Source organism: Diabrotica virgifera, chromosome 9 (assembly GCF_917563875.1).
Source record: "Diabrotica virgifera virgifera chromosome 9, PGI_DIABVI_V3a".
NCBI classification, from domain to species: Eukaryota; Metazoa; Arthropoda; class Insecta; order Coleoptera; family Chrysomelidae; genus Diabrotica; species Diabrotica virgifera.
In genome coordinates, this window is record NC_065451.1 from 72,098,430 (window position 1) to 72,123,659 (window position 25,230).

General features: G+C 34.6%; 1 protein-coding gene across 1 annotated transcript in view; it reads left to right on the top strand.

Moving 5' to 3' along the window:
• The window catches only part of LOC114337183 (ABC transporter F family member 4-like), a 356,953-nt gene that overhangs the window by 228,080 nt on the left and 103,643 nt on the right, over positions 1 to 25,230 (top strand). Inside the window, exon 2 of the mRNA XM_028287585.2 lies at positions 20,570 to 20,995. Within this exon, the coding sequence (XP_028143386.1) occupies positions 20,570 to 20,995 (426 nt within the window). The remainder of the gene's footprint in view (positions 1 to 20,569; positions 20,996 to 25,230) is intronic.

A 25,230-nucleotide genomic window follows, 5' to 3' on the forward strand; every position in this document is an offset into this window, starting at 1 on the left:
ATTAATTAAGCAGTAATTAATAGAAGTGTAGCAAGACAGTCCATCACTGGTTTCTGACTGATTCGCATGCGCAGTTCCGTTTTCAAGCGCTTGAAAACGGAACTGCGCATGCGAATCAGTCAGAAACTAGTCATGGACTGTCTTGCTTTACTTCTATTAATTACTGCTTAATTAATTACTTAATTAATGGCCTTGAAAAATAGCCATAAGATAGTTATTTTGTTCAATTTAACTAAATTTTATTGTTTTATTTGAAATTATTAAAATCTCCTGTTTTCTCCTGTTTTTTATGTCCTATGCTACTGTTACAAAAAATTTTCATCTGGCAACACAGCCGCCAGTTGCGATCTGTCGATCGAATGAGATAGAAGCACGCTTTGTATATTTTGAGGTTCAAAAGTAAAAAATTTGTATTTTCGAATATTTCTTCTGTATCAGTTAAATATCATCTATTTTATATCAGGTAAGTGTTATAGTTTCATAAATTTAATGTATTTTTGATATTTACTAAAGAATTTGTTCTAGTTTTAACAGTTTTTTTCATAGCCTCACTTATGTTTCAAATTGTCTGGTTGGGATTAGTTGAGCAATAGTTGCTCAACTAACGCAAAAGAGGAACAACGCAATAAGAAGCTAAAGAAGATTGATAAAAAAAAGAGGAAAAATGTTTCTAAACAAATACATCAGTCCAGTGACGAAGATGACTATAGCTGCCTGATTTGCTGCGAAGCCTATACCGAAAGTTTACCAGGAAAAAATGGATCCAGTACCAAGTTTGTAAGGAATGGGCGCATACAAAATGTGCACTTAATTCTGGATATTCTTTCGATTGCGTTAATTGCAACAGTTACAATGCTGATTAGGTTTCTGATATCTCGTTAATGTCTTTTTTTCACTATGTCAATAAAATATTATTAACAAAAAGGTAACTGTAAAATAGTAGTTTTATTTAAGGTATATACTAAATTTACAATCAAGATGAAGTAGAAATAAACAAAGCAAGACACGTTAAATGCTACTAGGAGCACTCCCGAATCATAATTTACAATGTATAAACTTTGGAAATCATGATTGGGATTTACAATGCATATACATTGTAAATTATGATTCGGGAGTGCTCCAAGTAGCATTTAACGTGTCTTGGTTTGTTTATTTCTACTGCATCTCGATTGCCAATTTAGTATAGTAAACATGTATGCCATAGTTTGGCTAAATTTTCTAACTGCTCAATTTGCCCCAAACCCTTGCTCAACTTACCTCACCTATGGGGTACGTTGAGTAAGTAGGACTTGCTTTACGTAAACCGTTGTAGTTGTTAAATTATTAGAAATATATTACTATGGAGCCTTTTAGAAAGGAATAAATAACTTTCCTCTCAGTATGCGTAACAAGCAATTTGGACTTATCGTTGATGAGCTATGATCAATTAAGTGAAAAATTGCTCAACTAGCCACGCCCTACCCTACTATACCTACCTAATTCTGACCTGACTGAAGTCTCCGTTGGTTCTGGCTTTCTCACTTAACAAGCAAGTGCACGGTGTAGTCTTAAGCAAAGATGAAAACTTCAGTACAAAATTTTTAATCTTTAAACATAGACGCATCTGATTAAGTCCAAAAGGGGTTAAAATTGTTAATTTAAAGGTCATGTGACCAATTTCTGTGGCTCGTTTCAACTACCATGATCTAGAGTTTAACCTGATAATGGTCTGTTAAGACCGAAAACGTTCGTTAACCTCTGATGTACTTTTAGTCCAACTTAGATCTGTTTTTTAGTCTTTAGTCTCCACATACTACCTGTGGCAACCAGTTAGACAGAGGTCCCAGTATACTGAACTCTGAAGTCAGAAAAGAAATACAGCAAGCCAAAAACAATAAAGCACCCGGACCAGACCAAATCCCTGCTCAGCTACTTAAACTTTTGGATAAGGAAAACATTACCTACTTAACCACTTTCTTTAACAAAATTTACAACGAAGGAAAAATACCAGATGATTGGTTGGAGTCATTGTTTATAACATTACCAAAGAAAAGCATTACCACTACGATATAAGACTGCTAAAATACTTACATTACAATCAAGTAGAAGTAGCATCTATCCAAGTTGGAGATAGTCGTATTGAAAAACTACCCATCAAACGTGGTGTGCGACAGGGTTGTGTTTTGTCACCCAGTCTCTTTAATTTGTACTCTGAAGAAATCTTTAGGGAGGCTTTGGACGACAGACAAGAGGGAGTAAGACTGGACGGGGAAGTAATCATCAATATCAGATATGCTAACGACACAGCCATTCTTGCAAAAAAATTAGACGATCTCCAGACATTAGTAAATCTAGTCAGTGAAGCAAGTTATCGGAGAGGCCTAAAAATCAATATTTCAAAGACAAAGTGGATGGCAGTTAGAAAGCTAAATGTAGATCAAGGCATGTTTTCTCTTGATGGAGAGGAGATAGAACAAATAAACCATTTTAAATGTCTTGGCAGTTGGTTAAATGTAAATTGCGATTGTGATGAAGAGATAATAACCAGGATTGAAATATCACGTAAGGCTTTTATAACCTGGCAACCAGTTTTATGTAACCGAAGCCTGTCGATGAAGATTAGCAAGAAGGTCCTAAAATGTTACGTGTGTCTATATTATTGTATGGTTGTGAAACATGGACGTTAAAAACCACATTGCTACATAAATTAGAAGCAATCGAACTGTGGTGCTATCGACGAATCCTAAAGATATCGTGGGTTTCGCATATTTCCAATGAAAATGTTCTCCAAATGATGAATTCAGAACGTCTAATTCAGAACGTCTGCTCATAAACATCATAAAGAGGAGAAAAACAGAATACTTCGGCCATATAATTAGAAGGCCTAAATACCATCTACTTCGCCTTATAATACAAGGAAAAGTGGAGGGAAAGAGATGGATTGGTCGAAAGAAACTTTCATGGTTACGTAATATTAGACAATGGTGTGGTTCCACGGTAGAAGAATTATTTCGCGCAACAGCCGATAGAGAGAGGTTTCAGGAACTTATAAACATGACGACAGCCAACGTCTGAATACGGACACGGCGCCTGAACAAAAAGATCTTTTTTAAGAAATTTTTAATAAAAATTTATATACTTACCAGCTACAAAACCAGTATTTTATGTTGTTCTCAAATTTTTTGTCCAGTAAATAGTCCACTTTTAACCTAAGGTTTCACCTCCGCTTTAATATTTTCAACCTTAGCTCCTGCGCCCGCAGAAATAATTCCGTTTAAGCCGCCAGTGGTCGCTATATGAGATTTTCTCTCACGGTTTTAGAAAATTGCGCACAACTTTTTTTCTGGGAAATTATACGCGCTATAGTTCATTCTAGTCTCCTAATTATCCTCCCTTGACAATCTAATAGACTCGTCCGCTCAGATAGTGATTCAGTTTACTTGGTATCACCATATTGTTGAGTCAGTGTGCTTCATATGAGAGATTCTCTGATCAAGCGACCACCCGCGTCACCAACTGTGTATAAAAATTAATTTTATTTTTCCCCTTAAAACCTAAAATAATATCCTTTTATGATGTAATAAAAGGCGCCGAGGATGTGTTCGATGATATGAAAATCCTATATTCTGTTTCACGGGTTAGTTGTAGATGGTCATTTACTATATATTTTTCAATGTTAAATATTGGCGGCATCAATAGTCACATTTTATATAAAGATAATAATAATAAAACAAAAAAACATCGTGTCTTTTTAAAGCAAATGGCTTTATCGTTAAATAAACCTCATCTTTTTTGTAAAATTTTGTAAAGAAAGGCAAAAGTTGGACATGTGAGAGAAAATCTCACGCGCGACCACCCGCGTAACAACCTACCTAGCAGGCAAGCATCCACAGACCCGCATCGTACGCATCGCACGCATAGTACGCAACGGATTTTAGTTTGCCTTGTACAAAAACTTATGTAACTGCGTCCACTGATCCACATCGTACGGATCGCATCATCGGTAATGCCGAAGGGTTGCTTCTAGAGACAACTTTTGCGATGCGTGCCGATGAATCATTCGGAATGCCGACCAATGGACGCACCCCACGCGCTCTGTTCAGAATTTCGCTTGGCCCAGTGGGAGCTAATCTACGGCTAAGGCTGCAGCTACATTGGATCCGTGTTTCTCCGATCAGATCAGATCAGATCAGATCCGACGTCGGAATAAAAAATAAACCCATAGTATTAAATGAGGGTGACTACATTGGATCCGTTATTCTCCGATCAGATCCGACGTCGGAATAAAAAATAAACCCATAGTATTAAATGGGAGTGCCTACATTGGATCTGTTTTTCTCCGATCAGATCAGATCAAATCAGATCCGATATCGGCCGATGTCGGGAGTAGCTTCTCCTATTCTCATCAAGAAGTGGTTGGTTTCATTCCGGTATTTGGATATAATTAATTGAATTTTTTGTTTTAACTATTTCATGAAATAAATCAACAATAAATAGTTTCCAAATCTTAATATTTAATTTTGTAATAATGTATCTCTACAAGATAGATATTTTATAATGTTGTCTTGAATATAATGGTTACAAAATCTCTTTACCTCTCGCACAGAATAGGAAACACCCTATTGTGTGCCTCTACGTAAATAGTTTTATTGGGATGGATACTAGTTTGTAATAAATCAATATATTTTTTCTTTTCTCATGAATTATTTTACATTCTTGTGACGAAAAAATGGGAAATAGGATTTTAAATTTATCAGGATAGTTACGTAGATTTTCGTTTATATTAAATTCTCCTAAAGATCTGTGTTTATTAAATGTATACATATACATCCATCTACGTTTTTTTCTGCGTCTTTTAAGAACGTTGTTTTCCAACAACAGCCAACAAATTAATAACACATCTTCATCATTGTCGGTGGTCGGTGGTCGGAAGATTACTGAACGAATGTAGGCACCCTCGCCGGAAAACCGGTCTGATCGGATCTGATCTGATCGGAGAAATACGGATCCAATGTAGGTACCGCCTGTCGGATCTGATCTGATCTGATCTGATCTGATCGGAGAAAAACGGATCCAATGTAGGTGCGCACTAATTTGCATTTGACGATCTTCTTCTTCGTAATGAAACAAGTAAACTCAGTTTTACTTTTATTTTATATACCTATAGATAGGTATATTCAGATAAAAATATTACAGCCCATGATAAGTTGATTATGGGGATTAAAATATCATAAATATTACTCATTTTAAAACTATTACTCATTCAAAGAGTGTTACAAGTACAGTTTGGCCAAACTCTTTAAAAACATAGAAAGTATTTTACCGATTTCAGAAAGGCAACTTTAATAATTATTAATCTTTAAAAAACTTTTATTGATGTAGTTACTATTTTCCATTTAAACCAGATTGTAAGAGCTTTGTGTATTCCTTTATATCAAAATGTATAATTAGTTAGAAAATGGGTGACACTATGCGTTCTACCGTCGTGTTTCTGCTATAGCTTGCGGTCTACCGAGAGAATTGGTGTATAAGCTGAAATATTTAAAATGACATATGAGAGTTTTATCAGTATAGTGTCATTTTTAAATAATTTAATATCTTTGACATAGGTATATAAATATAAAATACAATGTGATCACTATTTGCAAATACACTTTTTTTTCATTGTTTTAAATGGTACACCCTGTATATTGTATATTAGTATTGCATTTTGTAGTAAATGTTACAGGCTTTCTTTTAATATTAGATTGTATGTACCTAGCATGTTTCGTTTTGTAGATAGGTATTTCGTTCAACATTTTACGTTTTTGTGGATTTTTATTACTAAACAGATACATTAAAATATCATACTAACAACTATATTTAATATAGTTAATATGCATAAATTAATTATTAAATTAAATAAACAACCAATGAATAAACAACCAATAAATAAATAAACAACAAATTTTGAAGTCTACCTTAGTAATTTTTCTACCCTAGCAGGTAGTGGCATCGGCAATCCGATCGCTGCCGATACAGTGGACGCAGTATGAAAAATTAATCCGATGCGTACGATGCGTACGATGCGGACCTGTGGACGCTTACCTTAAATGCTTATGACACTGATCTATAGTCATATGGACGCGCGTACGCGTCAGTGGAGCTGATATGAATGGGTTAAGCTTCTATAATTTTATTGCACTTTCCACTGTAAATGAGTAAGAAATTTTGGTATTTTGATTATCCTTTTCCCTTTCTCCTAGATTTTGTGGGTAAACGATATAATTTTCTGGTCAACAATTTAATATTTCAGCATGTTATGAGCGTAGGCGCAAAATTTTGGGCCAATGCTTTTTAAATGCATTTATTTTTTAGAATCCTGAGGAAGCTAGGTATTTTTGAAAAATTTAATCTTCCGTGACTAACATTGGGTCTGTGAGACCTACCAGTTAGAGTTTTTACGATTATATCCAAATCGTTCGTGAATCTTCGTCGCCATCAGTAGCTGCCTGATTCAGGTGCCTGTTTTGAGTGTTTAAGTTTGAGTCTTCAGTGTCAACTAATTATGCAATTATCGGCAAATCTTGTCTCAGAGATCCATGTTAGATCCATGATCTACTCGATGAAAGAAATATTTAAATTAACGAAAGACCGTGCAAACAAGTGCTGATAATTTATTAACCCAATTGCCAGGAGTAAAAAGTGAACCTAGGTACAAGTAGTGTTGCCCAAAATCGGTCTTGCGTTTTCGCAAGACCAAGACCAAGACCAAGACCGCCTAATTTTAGCAAGACCAAGACCAAGACTTAGCATGCAAGACTTAAGCAAGAACAAGACTAAGCCTGCGAGACTCTTGCGTCTTGCGGTTAGAACTAAAGGTCGTTTTAGGGAGTATATAGGAGAATAAAATATTTTGCACATCTTTAACAGCAGATGATTTCTTTGCTCTGAACTTAATTGTCCAGGTTTTTGGTACGAGTGTACCAAACAAACTGTGTTTTTAAATACATATTTTCTTAACATTCTGTTTTTTAATTCATTCGTTTATGCTGGATAATAAAAAACTTAGGTACTTTTTTAACTAGCCATGTTTTTCATCAATGCAGGGTGTTTTAAATAAGTATGGTAACCTTACAGGCTAATTCAGCACCAAAAATAATGGCAGTTTGATTATGATTTATAAACATAGGTATGTCCTATTAGAGGTAAAATTCAATAGCTACACTTTGTACTTAATGAGTTTTTCCATGAGCACAATTATTGGATATTGAGAAGTTAATGAATTTATCTCCATAAAGTATCATGACGTTGGGATTCAAAATGAAATAGGTAATGAATACAAAGTTAATAAATAATTATTAAGTACATAAATAAGTTTATACAAAACAGTTGCCTCTATAGAAAATCACATGTGATAGAAACAGAAGTAATGTTACTGTTAAAATATCCACATACATTTTATACATACAAAGGTACCTATACAAAATTTTGCTGACTTACAACTACTAACGATCTATCAAAAATAACCGTCTATTCTTTAAAAAATGAACAGTAAGTTTCGTTGTTTGAAAATAAATGCCATTATTTTCGGCGACAGCCACAAAAGTCGCCTGCTTAACCATAAAATAGATAATGTTATTCATTATGTGAGCATAGGCTATCTGTTACAAAGAAATTTAAACCCATATTTTTTTAATCAATCGCCGAACAGGTAATGCACACGAATAATATACAGTTTCAACAATACAATATAACACACAAGTCGCCTGCTTGATCGCAAAATAGATTATGTAAAATATTTGCTACAAAGAAATAATATAAGCTCATTTCTTTAATCAATCGCCGAATAGATAATGAACACAAAAATAATAAACAGTTAATGTTTAATAATGTATTGTTTGAAAGATCACTAAATAATATGTATTACTGATTCGGCACTCCAGATTGTAAGGAAAAATTCACTAAGGGCAATAATAAGTTTCATTGGGTTTTACCTTGAAACCGAAATTCACAATCATGCACTTAGTGAAGTATACCATAAAATTATCTCAGCAATTAGAATAGAGCCCCAGTTGATTTCACAGAGCTGGACAGTACCGTATTGAGTTCAAATTGATGAAAATGTCAAAATCTCAAAAAAGTGCACTTTGTGAGTTTCACCTCTAATAGGAGGGTATGTCCGCAGATGCTTCGTTTCCGAAATAGGGGTATTAAAATTTTTCTTACAAACTGATTATTTATTGCTCTAAAACCGGTTGAAATATGCAAATGAAATTTGGTGAGTTTTATGAGGTAGTTATTGCGCATTTTTGACATACAATTAAGAATTTAATATTCACCATTGGCATGCATACATGACCCATGTAACATGATTCGTTTGTTTAGAATTACCCCTTAAAGTTTGCCATACTTATTTAAAAATACCCTGTATTAATGAAAAACATGGCTAGTTGATAAAATACCTAAATTTTTTGTTATACAACATAAGCGAATGAATCAAAGACAGAATGTTAAGAAAACATTAGACTATAGTTGGGTTTTAATTTCAGTATTTTATATGCTAGAATATTCCACAAAATGATGCGAACTTTGAGAAAAAACACAGTTTGATTGGTATACCCGGTATCCGGTATACAATGACACTTCACCTGTCTAGCAACAACATTTTTCCAGCGATATTGTTAAAGAATACGGCTATATAGCCTTATATATAAGGCTAACAAGTGAGATATTGAAGAGTAAGTTTCACTTTGCTTGTGAAGCAGCTGACGTGCCATAAAATCTGAAACCCATACTGGTCTGTCCAACCCAACGTATTGGATAAAAATTAGAACTGGCATTAACATACTGTGCAGATCTGTCACTGAATTGAATGCTTTTCAAATCACAGATAGTGAATAGCAAATACACTAAAAAATGCATGTTTCCAATAAACTTTAGTTAGTTAGAATATGGGCCCGGATCACTTACACCGTGAGTTCAAACCCCCACCCGGTGTCAGATATTTATTAGTTTGGTTGGTTTTTCCTATGGCTATGATATTCAATCTTAAAATGTACCTATTCTGTTACGTTGTTCTAAGATATGCAATATGCTAATGGGCAACTGCGAGACTTGCAAGACTCTTGCTGCAAGACCAAGACCAAGACCAAGACCGGGAGCGCAATACCAAGACCAAGACCAAGACCAAGACCAGGTGTAGTGGCGCAAGACCAAGACCAAGACTATCTAAGTCTCGTCTTGGTCTTGCATTTGGGTAACACTAGGTACAAGAAAACAGCAATGGAAATATTCAGGTTGTTTTTGACAAATTAGATGTTATGTGATTATTTTATTTTCATTGGTACTTTTCTAATGTTAAAGAGGTTTAATAATTTAAAAATAGGTATCATTTATGTTTAATTTTAGTCCTTCAGGGAGTAAACACAATCCTACGCTTGAAAGTGTGTCAATGGAAACATTTTTTTTATGTCGGTCTCTAGGACCCGATGTTAGCTTTAATATTCAGAAAACCTATGTTATTTGAGGAAGGCTAACCGCAGAATGAAATATTACCTTATAACCGAGGGGAGAAAGTCCCCGAAAACTTTTATAATGTTTATTTTAATAAGTTACAGAGCTGATAAAAAAGAGAAAATTTAGTGTGATTTTTAATTTCAAATATCTCATTCCAAAAAAACTTTTTTTTCTATTCCAAGGGACTTTTCGCCCCGGTTAATAATGTAATCTTTCATTCTGCTATTAAATTTTTTGAAAATATTTGTTAGGTTTTTCAGGAATCAAAAAAATGTATTTAAAAAGCATTGGTCCAAAATTTTGCTCCTACTTTCTTAATCGTAATTCGATGTTCATTTCTGGTGGTACTTTACCTTGCTAAAGTCGTCTTCAAATGTTTCTGTCCTGCACCTGCCGATGTATGGTCGGTTCTCTGAGTGTATTTCTTTTTTACCGGGGTATCGTATGACGTTTTTGTCGTAGAGATCGGTTCAGAATATTCCGGTGCCAGTTGCGTCTTTAACCCTGTTTTAGGTCACTAGTGTCGACGTACACTAGCCTAAGGGGACCGACGGCTGTACGTGCCCTTCGAAGCATGGGAACGGCTCATTATAATTTTTAGAAATGAAAATGTCCTTGTTAGTATCGAACTCGTGCGCTCTGGTATAGAATGCCAGTATCTTGACCGCTGAGCTACGGCTACATCGGAGAAAATCGCTGGCCTCACCTTTAAAATCTTCCTATTTTATACGCGCTTTGGTCCGGTTGTCGTGCTGTTAAGATTTTCGAGCAACCGAGGTAACACAGGCGGAATGCTTATTCTATAAGTATTAAAATTAAATTTATTTATTTCTATTATTAAGTATTATCAGGGCCGACCGTGCTGGTAGACCGAGGTTCAAATCCCAGCGCCAGCAAGAACAACTAGACATTTTTAAAATGTCTATAGGCCCCAGGTCGATTTAGCCTGAATAAAATGAGTACCTTGGGTAAAACCAGAGGTAATAATAGGCGGTTGAAGCATAGCACTGGCCCTGTTATCTTCCTTCTAGGGTGGAACCAAAGGATAGGAAAAACATTTTTTTTTCAAAGAAATTTCTAATAGCACTCGAAAGTTGCCTTAAGCCTGATTCCCATTAGACGTGCAAGGAACCGGGCCGGCAACGGCAAGGCACGGGCAAGGTTTTCGGAGAAAATTCACACTGCGAAAGGCTTGTCGCGGGTTGGTTGCTTTGTGTAGTGAACAATGTTGAAATTGAACGTTAATAAAAATTGCTCTGATATTAGACGAAGGAACAGAATATGGAAACAAATATTGCAGAAATAAAAAAAAGACGTTGTTAGGTTCTTAAAATGCTAAAAAACGCACAAAAGAAGGAGAATTTGCAACCTTACACTCCGAACTTTTAGACGACCAGACAAATTTTTTAAATATAACCGAATGACAGTGGATGTATTTAACAACTTATGGCTGCATATTGAACCATAATATTCAACCTAATTTTTGAGTCACTCATCAGAAAAACCAATTAAACACCAAGACAGTACAAATTACTGCATATGCAGACGATGTAGTTCTACAATTTAACACGACTAACTGAAGCGTTCTAAAACATTGATCCTGAAGCACGAAAAAGGGAGCTCTAAATAAACGAAGCAAAAACGAATGACATGACCGTCAAAAGAACACCTAACAATGAAAATTATATCACAATAGACAATTGAGGAGGTGTCAATCAAAACCAATATTGTCCACCTTAAGAAGTTTTAGGGAAATTGCAAAAAATGTTTTAGTAAATAACCTTGCACTGAAAATCGGTCAAATTAGCATATATCATTTTATTAAGTGAAATTAATTTATTATAGTTACAATACTCTTGAACGTGTGGATGCCTTCAGATATCTGGGTACAGAAATCAGCAGAATTCCGTAAGGATCGAAATTAATGCACGTATTTCCAGAGAAGAAGCATACATACTATGCTATTAAAAGATTGATGACATCGAAATTATTAGACAAAAGAACCAAAATGACTATCTACAGAACATTGATTAGACCCGTATGGTTGTGACACCTGAGCAGAGCAATGACGAAAAGGGAGCCCAACTCAAGACATTCGAGAGAAAAATACTGAGAAAAGTATATGGCCCGGTGCAAGAGGAAGACGGCACATGGAGAATCAGTAGAAACAACGAGGTTAATGAATTTAATGAAGGTTACAATATTGTACAATTTGTGAAAAGTCAAAGACTGTCATGGCTGGGACATGTGCAGAGAAAAAACAATGAATAAACAACAAAGAAAATATTACAATGGAAGCCGAATGAAAGGCGAAAAAAAAAAAGAAAGGGCCAGAACGAGAGGGATGGATGACGTGGAAGACGACATGAAAGCCATGAACATAAGACAATGGAGAAAAAGTACACAAGAGAAATCCGAATGGAAGGGCATAGCCAGACAGGCAAAGACCCATCCCGAGTTATGATGCCAAAAGAAGAAGAAAAATTGGCGGATATTGAGGGACCTTTTCAAAAAGAAAATACTTCTATTCTCTATCCTCTATCGTAATGATTGACCGTCTTTCTCAATATGAAACTGCTTTTAAACAACCAAGATTGCAGATTGCTTGCCGGTAAGGTATTCGGGTCATTCCATTTCAAATCACTCAATTTTGGAGCAAAAAAAATTTTGGACCTCCGATTTGTCTGAAAATTGGTATATAGCTTCTGCGTGACGTAAAAATAAGATATTTAAGGTCAAAAAATCTTTTTCTTCTTTTTTTCTCAAAATGTTATTTTATGCGATTTTACAGTGATTTGGTGTTTATTTATACAAATTTGCATTTTCTGTCGTAAAGTATCGATGGAAAACATAATATTTTAATAAAAGGAACTCAAATATGTCATTATATGGCATTATAACAAGTTACTTTGATTCAAAACAAGCTTTTGATCAAATTTTATAGTGTAGAAAACGTTAAAATACCGTTTTTTACATTTTTCTCCATTCCCAAAATACGTCATAACCGATTTGGCTGAAAATTTGCCCACAGATAGACAAAACATGGTACTTTAAGTGGTGATAAGGATTTGAGTTATATTATAATAACCAAAAAAGTTTATAATACATGCAATATTACAGTCAAAAATATAGGCGTCTACTGTAAGTACAATTAACTCGAAATTATCGACCTCACGACAAAAATTGTTAAAATGAAATTTTAATAATTGTAAATACGATTTATCAATTTCAGTTCAATTTCAGTTCCTACCATTTTTGTCGAAAAGTTAAAAATGGCGGAGATATTGAGCAAAACAGGTTCTGCTTTAATATCAAGATGGCGGCTAACTTAACGGAGGAATTCATTCGTGATTTTAAATTTAGGCTACTATTGACTCTCCTTAAGATCAGAAAAATAAAATTTTGGGCAGCTCGGCATTCAAGGTCAAATGCTATCCCGACTGGACTAATCCTACTTTTGAGTCTGATATTACTACATGTAACTTTTTTGGTATTGTAATATAATTTAAATCCTTTTAACCACTTAAAGTACTATCTTTTGGCTATCTGTGGGCAAATTTTCAGCCAAATCGATGATGATGTATTTTGGGAATGGAGGAAAATGTAAAAAACGGTATTTTAACGTTTTTTACACTATAAAATTTGATCAAAAACTTGTTTTGATTCAAAATAACTTGTTATAATACCATATAATGACATTTTTGAGTCCTTTGTATTAAAATATTATGTTTTTCATTGATACTTTACGACAGAAAATTCAAATTTGTTTAAATAAACACCAAATCACTGTAAAACCGCATAAAATAACATTTTGAGAAAAAAAGAAGAAGAAGATTTTTTGACCTTAAATATCTTATTTTTACGTCCCGCAGAAGCTATATACCAATTTTCAGACAAATCGGAGCTCCAAAATTTTTTGCCTGAGTGATTTGACATGGAATGTACCATTCACACTGTCGTGACCTTCACGGCACATGCTAGGCAAAGATTGTTTCGAAAAGAATGTCGCATGCAAATGCAAAGCCCGTCGCTTGCCGGTGCCTGGCACGCATAGTGTGAATTACATCCTTAATTATGTCTACAATAAAACTACAAAATAGTTTTGTTCTAGGATTACATCTTGAGGTGCCGCAAAAGCTTTGAAAAGATAGGTTTTTAACAAAAAAATACAGAAAGTTTCAAATATTTTATATATTGGACCTGGTGCCACAGCTAACATTTCTTAGTCAAATATTGTTTCTAATAACAGTTAACATTGCTATCATTGCTATTTGTACACATTGCTATAAAATTTCTTTGGTTACAATATTCATCTTGATACTTACATAAATTGTTTTTTTATTTCAAATTTGGACATAATCTTTTGGGAAGCAATCTTTGTTCTAACAAAGCCATTTTTACTTCAAAACCACAGCCACTAAGAGATGACTCAGTCACGAGTTTATGACTCTTTTGACTGCCTGTGTATGACAGGGAAAACACGGAAAATCCACACACTGCACCTGACAACTATTAGAAATAGTAGATAATAAAAGGTACAAATAATACTAAACAAACTATTTATTTTAACCGAACCGTATTATAATAATATACAAACAAAGAAATTAAGATGTGTTTTCTACAACGTATACTTCGAGACTACTTATCGAACGCAGAACTAACACTAACATACAGTTCTGGCATTCACATCCCTTGTAACATGTGCAATCTTAGGTAAGAGTTTATCGCCCTAATGCATTCGGAGAATTGGCCCAGCCATGAAGAGAGACCCCACATGTGTATTCTAACACTTAACAAAAATAATAAAGTTGAATTCTAACATCCCCTCGCAACTAAAATTATTTTTGAATTAGTCAAACAGACCCCCTTTACTACTTAAGTACTCTAACTTAACCCTATTCAGCGGTTTAGTCGACATATAGGCTATCATATCCTCGGTAGGACAATACCTAAAGTTCACAACCCCTTTTTCTATATAACTAATTCCGGCTCTAAACCCACAAATTCCTTTATAACCTGTTTTAACCAAATTGCTTCCTGACATCCTTCAGCCAATCCTATGTACTCTGCTTTAGTTGATGATAGAGACACGCAATTCTGTTTTCTACATCCCCAATTTATAGGCGAACCCCGTAATAAAAATATATACCCGCTATTTGATTTTCTGTTCCCCTTGTCTTCTGCCCAGTCAGCGTCTGCATAGCCGTATAATGCACTATCTGTCCCTTCTTGTCCTAAAATAAGCTTTTTATATTTACTTTTCTTTAAATATCTTAACACCCTCTTTGCTTCGTTCCAATCTACTTCATTTGGATTTTTATTCTGTTGGCTTAGTATGGTGACGCTTGCCAATATATCCGGTCTAGTATTTACCGCAATATATAATAAACCATCGATCAGTTGTTGATATATTTCACTGTTTTTCACCGGCTTTTCTCTGCTAGGCTTATAGTATCCAACATCCAGCGGTATATTGAACTCTTTTCCATCTTTCATCATAAACTTTTTCAGCAATTTGTCAATATAACTGGCCTGATTTAAACTACATATCCCTTTATCGCACATTTCAATCTTCATACCTAAATAATCTTGTAATAATCCCAAACTCCTTATATAAAAATTACATTTTAGTTTCTCTTCAAATATATCAATTATTACCTGTGAATCCTTTGCTGCTATTAAAATGTCATCCACGTATATAAGTACGTAAACCCTTTCATTATTTATTACCTTGATATATAAATATGTATCAATATTGCTTTTACAAAAAATTTTCCTTAAAGACGTGATTTTCTCTTGCATAGCTTGCTTCCATTTTTCACTATCACTTCTTTCAAGCGCTTCTTTAAAGATTATTGGTTCTTCTTCTTGGAATTTTGTCAACTTTGCTATGTAGCGCTCAGGTGAAACACCTTTATTTACTCTGCTAGATCTACGATCACCTGAATTCTGTATATCGAGATCTGTATCTAATTGATAGTTAGAATCACCGTCATCGTCATGGGATTGTTCCCAACTTAAGCTCTCATACGTGTTAGATGTATCCGTAGAATTTTCTATTTCCTCCGTGTTTTCAAAATTTGCAACCTCTCTGTCTTCTACGTCGTTTGGCTCTATTTTTTCCCGTTCCATCATGGACACAATGGATATTTCCTCACTTTTTGCCTCCTTTTTCTCGACGCATATATTTCTCTTGGAAAACACCACACTACGGCTAATTGCAATACGTTCTGTATCTACATTTAACAATCTATATGCTTTTGATTCATCAGAGTAACCTACAAATATCAGCGACTCACCTTTTGGATCAAATTTATCCTTCATTTTTTCTTTGGGAATGTGGCTATAAACCTTAGACCCAAATATTTGCAAATACGACACATTCGGTGTTACTTTATGCCACAATTCATAAGGCGTTTTTTCTTTCGACTTAGTAGGTAATCGATTTTGCAAATAATTTGCTGTCACTATCGCTTCCCCCCAAAATTTCTTTGCTAAACCCGCATCGATTAACATGCACCTAGCCATTTCAACTAGAGATCGATTCTTTCTCTCTGCAACCCCGTTTTATTCTGGAGAGTACCCTGCTGTATATTGAATTTTTATACCTTTACCCTTTAAAGATTCCCTTAAATTATTATTTACGTAGTCGCCACCCCTATCCGACCTAATTACTTTTGGAACCCTACCTAACTGATTACTCGCAAAGTCTATAAACTCTTTTATACATTTTACCGCTTCATTTTTATGATTTAATAAATATATAGTTGTATATCTAGAAAAATCATCAATTAAAGTCAAAATATAACGTTTACCCCCTGGAGTAACAGTCTTCATGGGCCCGCAAATATCCGAATGTAATAAGTCAAGAACATTAAATGTATTGCTATGAGAAAATTTTGGAAAACTCTTACGTAAAATTTTACCTTTCATACAGCATTCACAAGTTTCCCTAATCCTACAGTCTGTCATATCAATCCCGACTGCCATTTTCTTTTCCATTAAGTGTTTGACTGCATCCATGTCCCTGTGTCCAAACCGTCTATGCCATGCATGTTGACAGTTGCTGGAGTGCTCCAAAGCACTCAATCCATGGTCCACAGTTGAAAGTTTGTATAAGTCCGGTGAAGGCACCGCACTCGCGACGACTTTTCCGTGTAAAGCGATTTTACACTCGTTTTTATCGAATTGCACATTATGTCCCGCACTTGTTAGCTTTTCACCGAAAGCAGATTTGAGTCTAATCCCGGCACATACAACACTTCGTCGATTTTTAAATTTTCCACTCCCGATCCAGTCACGCACTCAATAAGTCCTGTTCCTATACCCTGAACCTCGGAGTATTGCCATTTCTCCGCCAAACTTACAACGCCCTTTCGGCTACCGTCAAATTGGGTATAGAATCCTTTGTAATTAACCATGTGGCTCGAAGCTCCTGAGTCCACATACCACGAAGCAGAATCCCTTTTTCCGTCCCTTGAGCTATAATTGACCATAAAACATGCATCACAGTACCTTCAGCGACTTTATTGGCCTTTTCCTTTTTAAACGCTTTGTACTTAAAGCAATCTCGTTTAAAATGGCCCTTCCGGTTACAAAAATAATACTGCCTTGCTTCTGCCCTTGCAGTACCATTATTTTTGTTACCCTCGTATACTGACTTCATCACCGACTCCTCCTGATTTCTTCCCAAAGCTCCCTGACGTCTCCTGTACTCATCTATTAATTTACTCGTAACAAATTCTAGAGTAAATTCACTCGATGGCCTACTTTCCAGCGCTGTAATCAAAAAACTGTATGAGTCTGGAAGACTTCCCAGCAAAATTCCTGCTGAGAACCTGTCCTTAATTTCTTCCCCTAAGGCGGCCAGTTTATTCAACGATTCTAGGAATAAACTAATGTGTGCTTCCATATCACCATTCTCCTCTAGCGATAGCCTACAGATTTGCTTTAACAAAAACACCATACTAGACAAACTTGATTTCTGATGATACTCCCTTAGCGCTACCCACGCATCTCGCGCGAATTCCCTGTTCCGGATATGCACTAATTGATTAACGTCGACAAGTAAGGCTATAGTTGACAAAGCCTTATCATTTTGTTTTTTCCAAGAACTGCTTCGATCTGCTTCTAACGGTAACTCACTCGAAACTATTTCCCATAGATCAGCATTGATGAGTAACATTTTCACTAAATAACTCCAGGATTGATAGTTCTTGCCGTTCAACTTTTCGACGTTATATTTCGCACTCTCCGCCATTATGTATTCGGTTAACACGAAAATTTCGCGACTGTACACTTTTAATTATTATCTTAATACAGGTGAGCTAACAACGTAACTGAGCCCAGAACCTATTAGAAATAGTAGATAATAAAAGGTACAAATAATACTAAACAAACTATTTATTTTAACCGAACCGTATTATAATAATATACAAACAAAGAAATTAAGATGTGTCTTCTACAACGTATACTTCGAGACTACTTATCGAACGCAGAACTAACACTAACGTACAGTTCTGGCATTCACATCCCTTGTAACATGTGCAATCTTAGGTAAGAGTTTATCGCCCTAATGCATTCGGAGAATTGGCCCAGCCATGAAGAGAGACCCCACATGTGTATTCTAACACTTAACAAAAATAATAAAGTTGAATTCCAACAACAACTAGGGTCTCTTGCTGTACTTATATACTTTTTTAAGTCCTCGTCAGTTACATATATGTTTTGTCATAGGAAGCTCATTAATTTCTTCTTACATCCAGTTGATTATATCAATGTAGTCATTGGCATTAAAGTTAAGCTTCGGGACAACAAACTTCCTTAATTTATGAGTTCCGATCTTGCCTTCAAAAGTCGCCGCAGACCTAGCTCCCTTATGTGTTTTCTTGTCACATAACATGGAGAGAAGCACATTTTCTGGGTGAGAGAACTAACCATTCCTTTGAATTACTGGATCAATTATTCTTTACTGGATATTGGAGATATTCTTTACAAAAAAAGATAACGTGAAAATTTGATAAGTCTCCATAGATGTTTTGATCCATTTACACAAAATGGTTTCAGTTTGATATAAAACCAGCCTATGGCATACACCTTCATCAAATACATAGTTACATTTTTCAGATTATTTGAAGGATTCTCTGTTGCAACATATATCCGAAGAAGGCGATTGGCCAACGTAAGCCATCGTAAATGATTTAATTTCCCATGAGTTTTTAAAGAAAGATCAGAAGGACATCCATCACTGGAGATTGCTTTGTATATTTCAAGTAAATATTTTGGATCTGTGCTTAGATCATCCTTAATATCTAGAATAGGGAGGTTGTTTTGTATGGGAGCGAAATTAACCACAGTTGTTCATGTGGAGTTGTTTCCCTAAAAGCCCTCCAAATTAATTAGGGTCTTTAGTTTTTCCATCCAATGTGCAAAACAAATGACGCAAACGCAATTAATTGGTATAGAACAAACAAATCAGCCATTTCAGCGGCTTATTTAGGTTTTTTTCTATTAAAGCTATTACTCCATTGTTAACACCAGTATTAGTGCCAGTTCCATCACACCCGGAAGCTGTTATATTGGAAGTGTTCAAAGGATTGTCACCTTTTTAAAATGCTCCATTCCCCTATATTTTATAGCTTTGCCTCTTCCGGAAGCATTAGTTATATGCCCTAGGAAGGTTGATACCGGACTAGCACGTTTCGGCGTGGCCGTTTCGCCGTCGCCATTTCGCCGTCGCCGTTTCGCCGTCGAGCCACTTCGCCGTCGGCCGTTTCGCCGTCGAGCTAGTTCGCCGTCGGCCGTTTCGTCGTCGCCATCCCGGCATTGGTTAAGTTTACAAGAACGTGATAGTGATAACATACTAATTTTTTTTATACTAATTGTCAGTGTAAATAAAATGCTGATGCTGCTGGTAAAACCACGTAAAACCAAGTTATATTTTCGTATTCAACTATACATTGTTTTCGTCTGAAAAATAAAATATTTACAGTATTAAAAATATTTAAAAAGATACATTTCATAATTATGGGCAAGTCCTCTAAGATATTCTAAAATATCTCCATCGGCATTGAAGTTTCGGACTAATCTTAATATTGAGAAAAGGGATTTCAATTTCAATTGTTTTTAGTGTATTAAAAATAAAAAAACTTCATTATGCAAATGTGATAGTATATAATCGTTCGGAAACTATTCAAATCTTATATACAAGTAATGATCATCCCGAAATTATAAGTACGAATGCTAACAACGAAATGGCGACGGCGAAATGGCTCGACGGCGAAACGGCGACGGCGAAATGGCTCGACGGCGAAACGGCGACGGCGAAATGGCGACGGCGAAACGGCGACGGCGAAATGTCCTAGACCCGGTTGATACAGGTTCATCTACTATTGAAATGTGCCCTTCTACTATAGTTAGAATATTAAGTTATATTAAGGAATAAAATAAATATTTACTATTAATTAAACATTTCTTAAATGTGGAAATCAAGTTCAAGCTTTGCCAGTTTTAGTAAAAATAAAGAGCGAATTGTGGTAAGTTAATACTAAAATTATCTTGAAAGCGTGGTTTTAGAGTGTGTATTTATCATTTAAAATAGAAATTAAGACATTACAATAGCTATTTTTCACCAAACTGAAATCATCAAAATTCGCAAAATTTAACTAAAAATTCTAACTTTCAACCCTTTTGCGGCACCTATAAAAATATTTTGTTTGCAAAAATATTTTATTTGTGGCATAACAATGACTATATGCAACTTTTTATCACCACTACACATTGAAATTATAAAAAAAATTTTTTCGTTCCACCCTATGTATACCGTAGGTCCTAGATATAGTTAGCAGAATGCTCTGCTATAATCCCAGAGCCGCGTCAGCGGTATAAAACGGGAAACTATTGTCATTATTATAAGTATTATTATTATAATACTTATAATATATATTATTACTTATAATATAGATATTATTATAATTAGTTTGATATTATCATATAAAATAAATAAATAAACTTTAGACTTTTACACCAAAGCCAAATTGAACGGGCTAATAATGTTATTCTATTACATTTCACCCCTTTTTGTACTTTGCAGATGAAGACAATAAAGCCGCATCTAAAACAAAATCCAAAACTAAAAGTACCTTTCAAGATCAGGTCGAAGAAGAAGAACCAGACAATCAAGCACCCAAAAAGAAAACAAAATCCAGAACTAAAACCACTACAAAAGATCAGAGCGAAGAAGAAGAACCAGACAATGAAACACCCAAAAAGAAAACAAAACGTAAAACTAAAGTAAAGTCAGAAGAGGAAGACGAAGACCAAGAAGAGGAAAAAGATGAAGATGAGGCACTCGACGATGATGAAGATGAAACTGATGGCAGAAGAAAAAAGAGATCAGTGCTTCAAGAAGAAGAAGAAGAAGCTGACGATGGTGGTAATGTGGATGTTGAGGCAGCGGAAGATCAGGAAATTAAAAAGCCTGCAAATAGTTTTGCAGCCAAGAAAACCGTTGCTCAGGGTAAGTCAGTATAGTATTTTAGGCCTGGATCCCGCGTATTAAAAAAAAGATCATTAATATCAAGCGAAAAATTTGTTAATAGTAATGATGTTTATTTAGTTTAGGCGCTAGAGGGGTCACTGTGTCCTTTTCAATTCTGATGGACAAACTGAACGGTTTCTTATGGACTTTTGGTTGCTAATTACGAATTTCGAAAGTGGATTTCGATCCAAGTAGTCAAAAAATTGTTATAAACAATTTAATTGTTTATAAATTGTTTAGAAGGCTCTGGCTCATAAAGTAAAAGAGATAAAAAAAGTTTCAAATAAAATTTGTTCCTTGATAAAAAACGAAGAAAAAACGTTTACTTAACTTAAATCCAACAATTAGAACTCAAGATATTGTAAAATTAGTGCACAATGCAAATTGCAAATTGCAAAATAAGTATTTTTCGAAGCTTTATCGATCGTAACTCGGCTTCTACGCATGCAAATGAGCCTCAGAAGGTCTCATTTTAAAGATTAATTAAGAGGCTTCCAAACAAAGTTTATTAAATTACTTGATCTTCATTTGTTTTAAAGTTATACCCGTTTGAAATTATAATTTTCTTAAAAAAATTGTACATTAATTTGTTTATAAGGGTTTCAAGCAAATTTCAGCTATAAACATTTATACGCTAATTAACAATAATGATAGAAGAACTCAAAAGAAACAATTTGAGCTTATGAAAATATTCGTAAGTTTATTTTTGGCCAAGATGTCGATATTTTAATGGCGCGCTATGAGGCGCAAGATCGGCTCACAGTCAAGGAAGTATTTTTCGACGCTTTATCGATCGTAACTCGGGTTCTACGCTTTGAAATGAGCTTTTCATGGTTTCATTTTAAAGTTTAAGTAATAGACTTCCAAAAGAAGTTTGCAAGATATGCCAGCAATATCAGACTCAATCCAATTGCATATAAAATGAGCATTTTATGTGGTGTACACACAATTAAAGTGCCTCGAAGATACTGCAAAAGAACTTGATCCACTTGTATATGAATATCATATAGATAACGAAACTCTGAAGCCCCAAAAAGTTTTAATTTTAATGCCTTCCAAGATTAGATTTAGTACCACCATGTGTCTGTAAAAATTGCTCTAATAACTTATGCAGATGTAAAAAAGCTGAAATTCCCTGTATATCTCGATGCAGATGTATGAAAGAAAATGTCTGTAAAAATAGTGATAATAAATAATATCAATAAAAATGTATACCATTTTTATTCATTCAGTTGCGGTGCGAAACCAAAACTGTCTTAATTTTTACTCAGATCAGAGAGTGCAGCCAGCACTCTTATCGACGATTTCACCTCTTTTTAGAGGTTCATCAAAGACTGCATAGGCTGCTTTTCTCTAGAGTGCTGGCTGCACTCTCTGATCTGAGTAAAAATTAAGACAGTTTTGGTTTCGCACCGCAACTGAATGAATAAAAATGGTATACATTTTTATTTTTATTAGTATTACTCCTATAGAGTAACTAGGTCCATTTTCCGCTGGAACTTTACCACGCTGCAGACGGGGGTTGTGAATTGCATAGTGTAGAATTCCTTCCCCTTAGTCTTCACTGCAGCATCCATGTGCTTGCATATTGTAGAAGCCTTGGAGGTTGTCACCAGGAAATGGGCCAATAAAGTTTTTCAATTAAAAATCTTTTAAAAGTATTTAATTTACAAATATTTTTATTAGGTTGAAAAACTTAGTCTTTTAAATAATATCAACTTATTTTTTAGTCGTATTTCTGAAATATTAGTTTCTAATGGTTTTTTTTTTCTCATTTATTATAAAAAATAGAAGACAAATTTAATAGAATGAAAGGTGATACGAGGTACCTACAGTATGATGATTTAATTATAAAAATTATATGATAAAATGTTATTAGGATCTTCAAAAATTAAAAATGAAGATAACGTATATATACATAGAAATTATAATTTGCATCGAGAAGTTAGCGCGTGAAACTTTACGTTGTGAGCCAATCTTGCGCCTCATAGCGCGCCATTAAAATATAGACATCTTGGCCAAAAATAAATTTACGAACATTTTCATAAGCTCAATTTGTTTCTTTTGAGTTCTTGTATCATTATTATTATTTAAAGTATAAATGTTTATAGCTCAAAATTGCTTGAAACCCTTATAAACAAATTAATGTACAATTTTTTTAAGAAAATTATAATGTCAAACGGGTATAACTTAAAAAAAATGAGGATCAAGTAATTTAACATACTTTGTTTGGAAGCCTCTTAATTAAGCTTTAAAATGAGACCTTCTAAGGCTCATTTGCATGCACAGAAGCCGAGTTACGATTGATAAAGCTTCGAAAAATACTTATTTTGCAATTTGCATTGTGCACTAATTTTACAATATCTTGAGTTCTAATTGTCGGATTTAAGTTTAGTAAACGTTTTTTCTTCGTTTTTTACTAAGGAACAAATTTTATTTGAAACATTTTTTTTTATCTCTTTTAGTTTATGAGCCAGAGCCTTATAAATAATTTATAAACAATTAAATTGTTTAAAACAATTTTTTGACCACTCGGATCGAAATCCACCCTCGAAATTCGTAATCAGCAGCCAAAAATCCATAAGAAACCGTTGAGTTTGTCCATGAGAATTGAAAAGGACACGGTGACCTCTATTTGGCGCCTAGACTAATTCGGACAAACTTTGATATGTGGGAACACTGGAACAGGGGAAGTTTTAATTGTTGAACGTAATTTTAAATGTGGAATATGTCATCCTAACAAATTTATGATTATGAAAACTAGTAGGTTGTTTTTAAGTTTATTCAATAGCGAACTATAATAATAATAATAATGTCGTATGGCATTTTTGCCGGGGAGATCCTTTCGGACAGTTCCGGCGCCATTTACATCTTTAACCCTGTTTTAAGTAGCTAGTGCTGATGTACACTAGCCCAGGGGAACCGACGGCTTTACGTGCTCTCCGTGGCACGGTGAGACGGCTCGTGTCATTATTGGAAATGAAAATGGTTTGTCTTTGGCAGGGCTAGAACCCACGTGCACTGGCGTATGAGGCCAACGATTATGGCGTTACTCCACTGCCGCTCACAATAGCGAACTTTATATAATATATGAAAAAATGTTTGTCCGACAAAAATATATTGGGCATTTTAATAAGTCCGACACGTAGTATATGTCAAATGATAGGAAGTACATTGGTGGTAAATAACAGTCTGATTTTTGCACGCGAGTTTAATGAAAGGGTAACAAATCAATTAGAAGTTCTGTCCGACAAAATACATGAGACGTTTTCGTAGTCTGACGTTCGAAACCTGAAACCTGGTCCACAATTAAAACTTCCGCTGTTCCAGTGTTCCCGTACATCAAAGTTTATTCGACTAGACACTGTTAAGCTATTAACAAATTTTCAGCTTGCTTTTAATATTTTTTTTGGTACGCGGGATCTAGGCCCATTTTTTATTCATGTTAAAATAGAAAACAATAAATGGTGTTTTAATATGTTTAAGGTTCATAAAGTTTATGTGTTAGCACTAAGACTAGTTTTCTTGGAAACCTCCATCAAATTTTTTAGCCAACAAAACGGCGTACATATTAAACGGCGTTGTCCATGTTAAAAAAGCTGGTTTGGTAAATAAATTTTCCAACACACCATAATATCTGACTTTAAGATTGTTCTGTTTCTATTGGGTTTCATATATTCTGTCAGAGAGAAACTTTATATTAAAAGGAAGCTGATATTATAGTTGTTTCATTATGTCTTCACAAACGTTATGAGTCGTTTCATGACAATTTCATCTCAGAAACCTAAACAATAGTAATCAGTAAAGGACCAATATGAAATCAGATGTAAAATAGAAACAAGAATAAAAAACCGCTAAACGCCGTAAAAATGAGTGGCGCATACAATATTCCAGCTACAAAAGATCTGATATGAACATTACGTGGCGCGAAAATGTATTTTCATTTTGATGCTAAACAAAAAAATAGTTTTATTTTAAAAGATTTTTTCATAACATTTGCCCAATTTGAAGTAAAACGCGCCACAAAAGAGTATTTTTGATACAGTTTGAATTTTGAAACCCTTTTGTGGCGCGTTTACTTCAAATTTAGCAAATATTATGAAACAATCTTATAAAATAAAACTATAATTTTGTTTTGCATCAAAATGAATATACATTTTCGCGCCACGTAATATTCATATCAGATCTTTTGTAGCTGGAATATTGTATGCGCC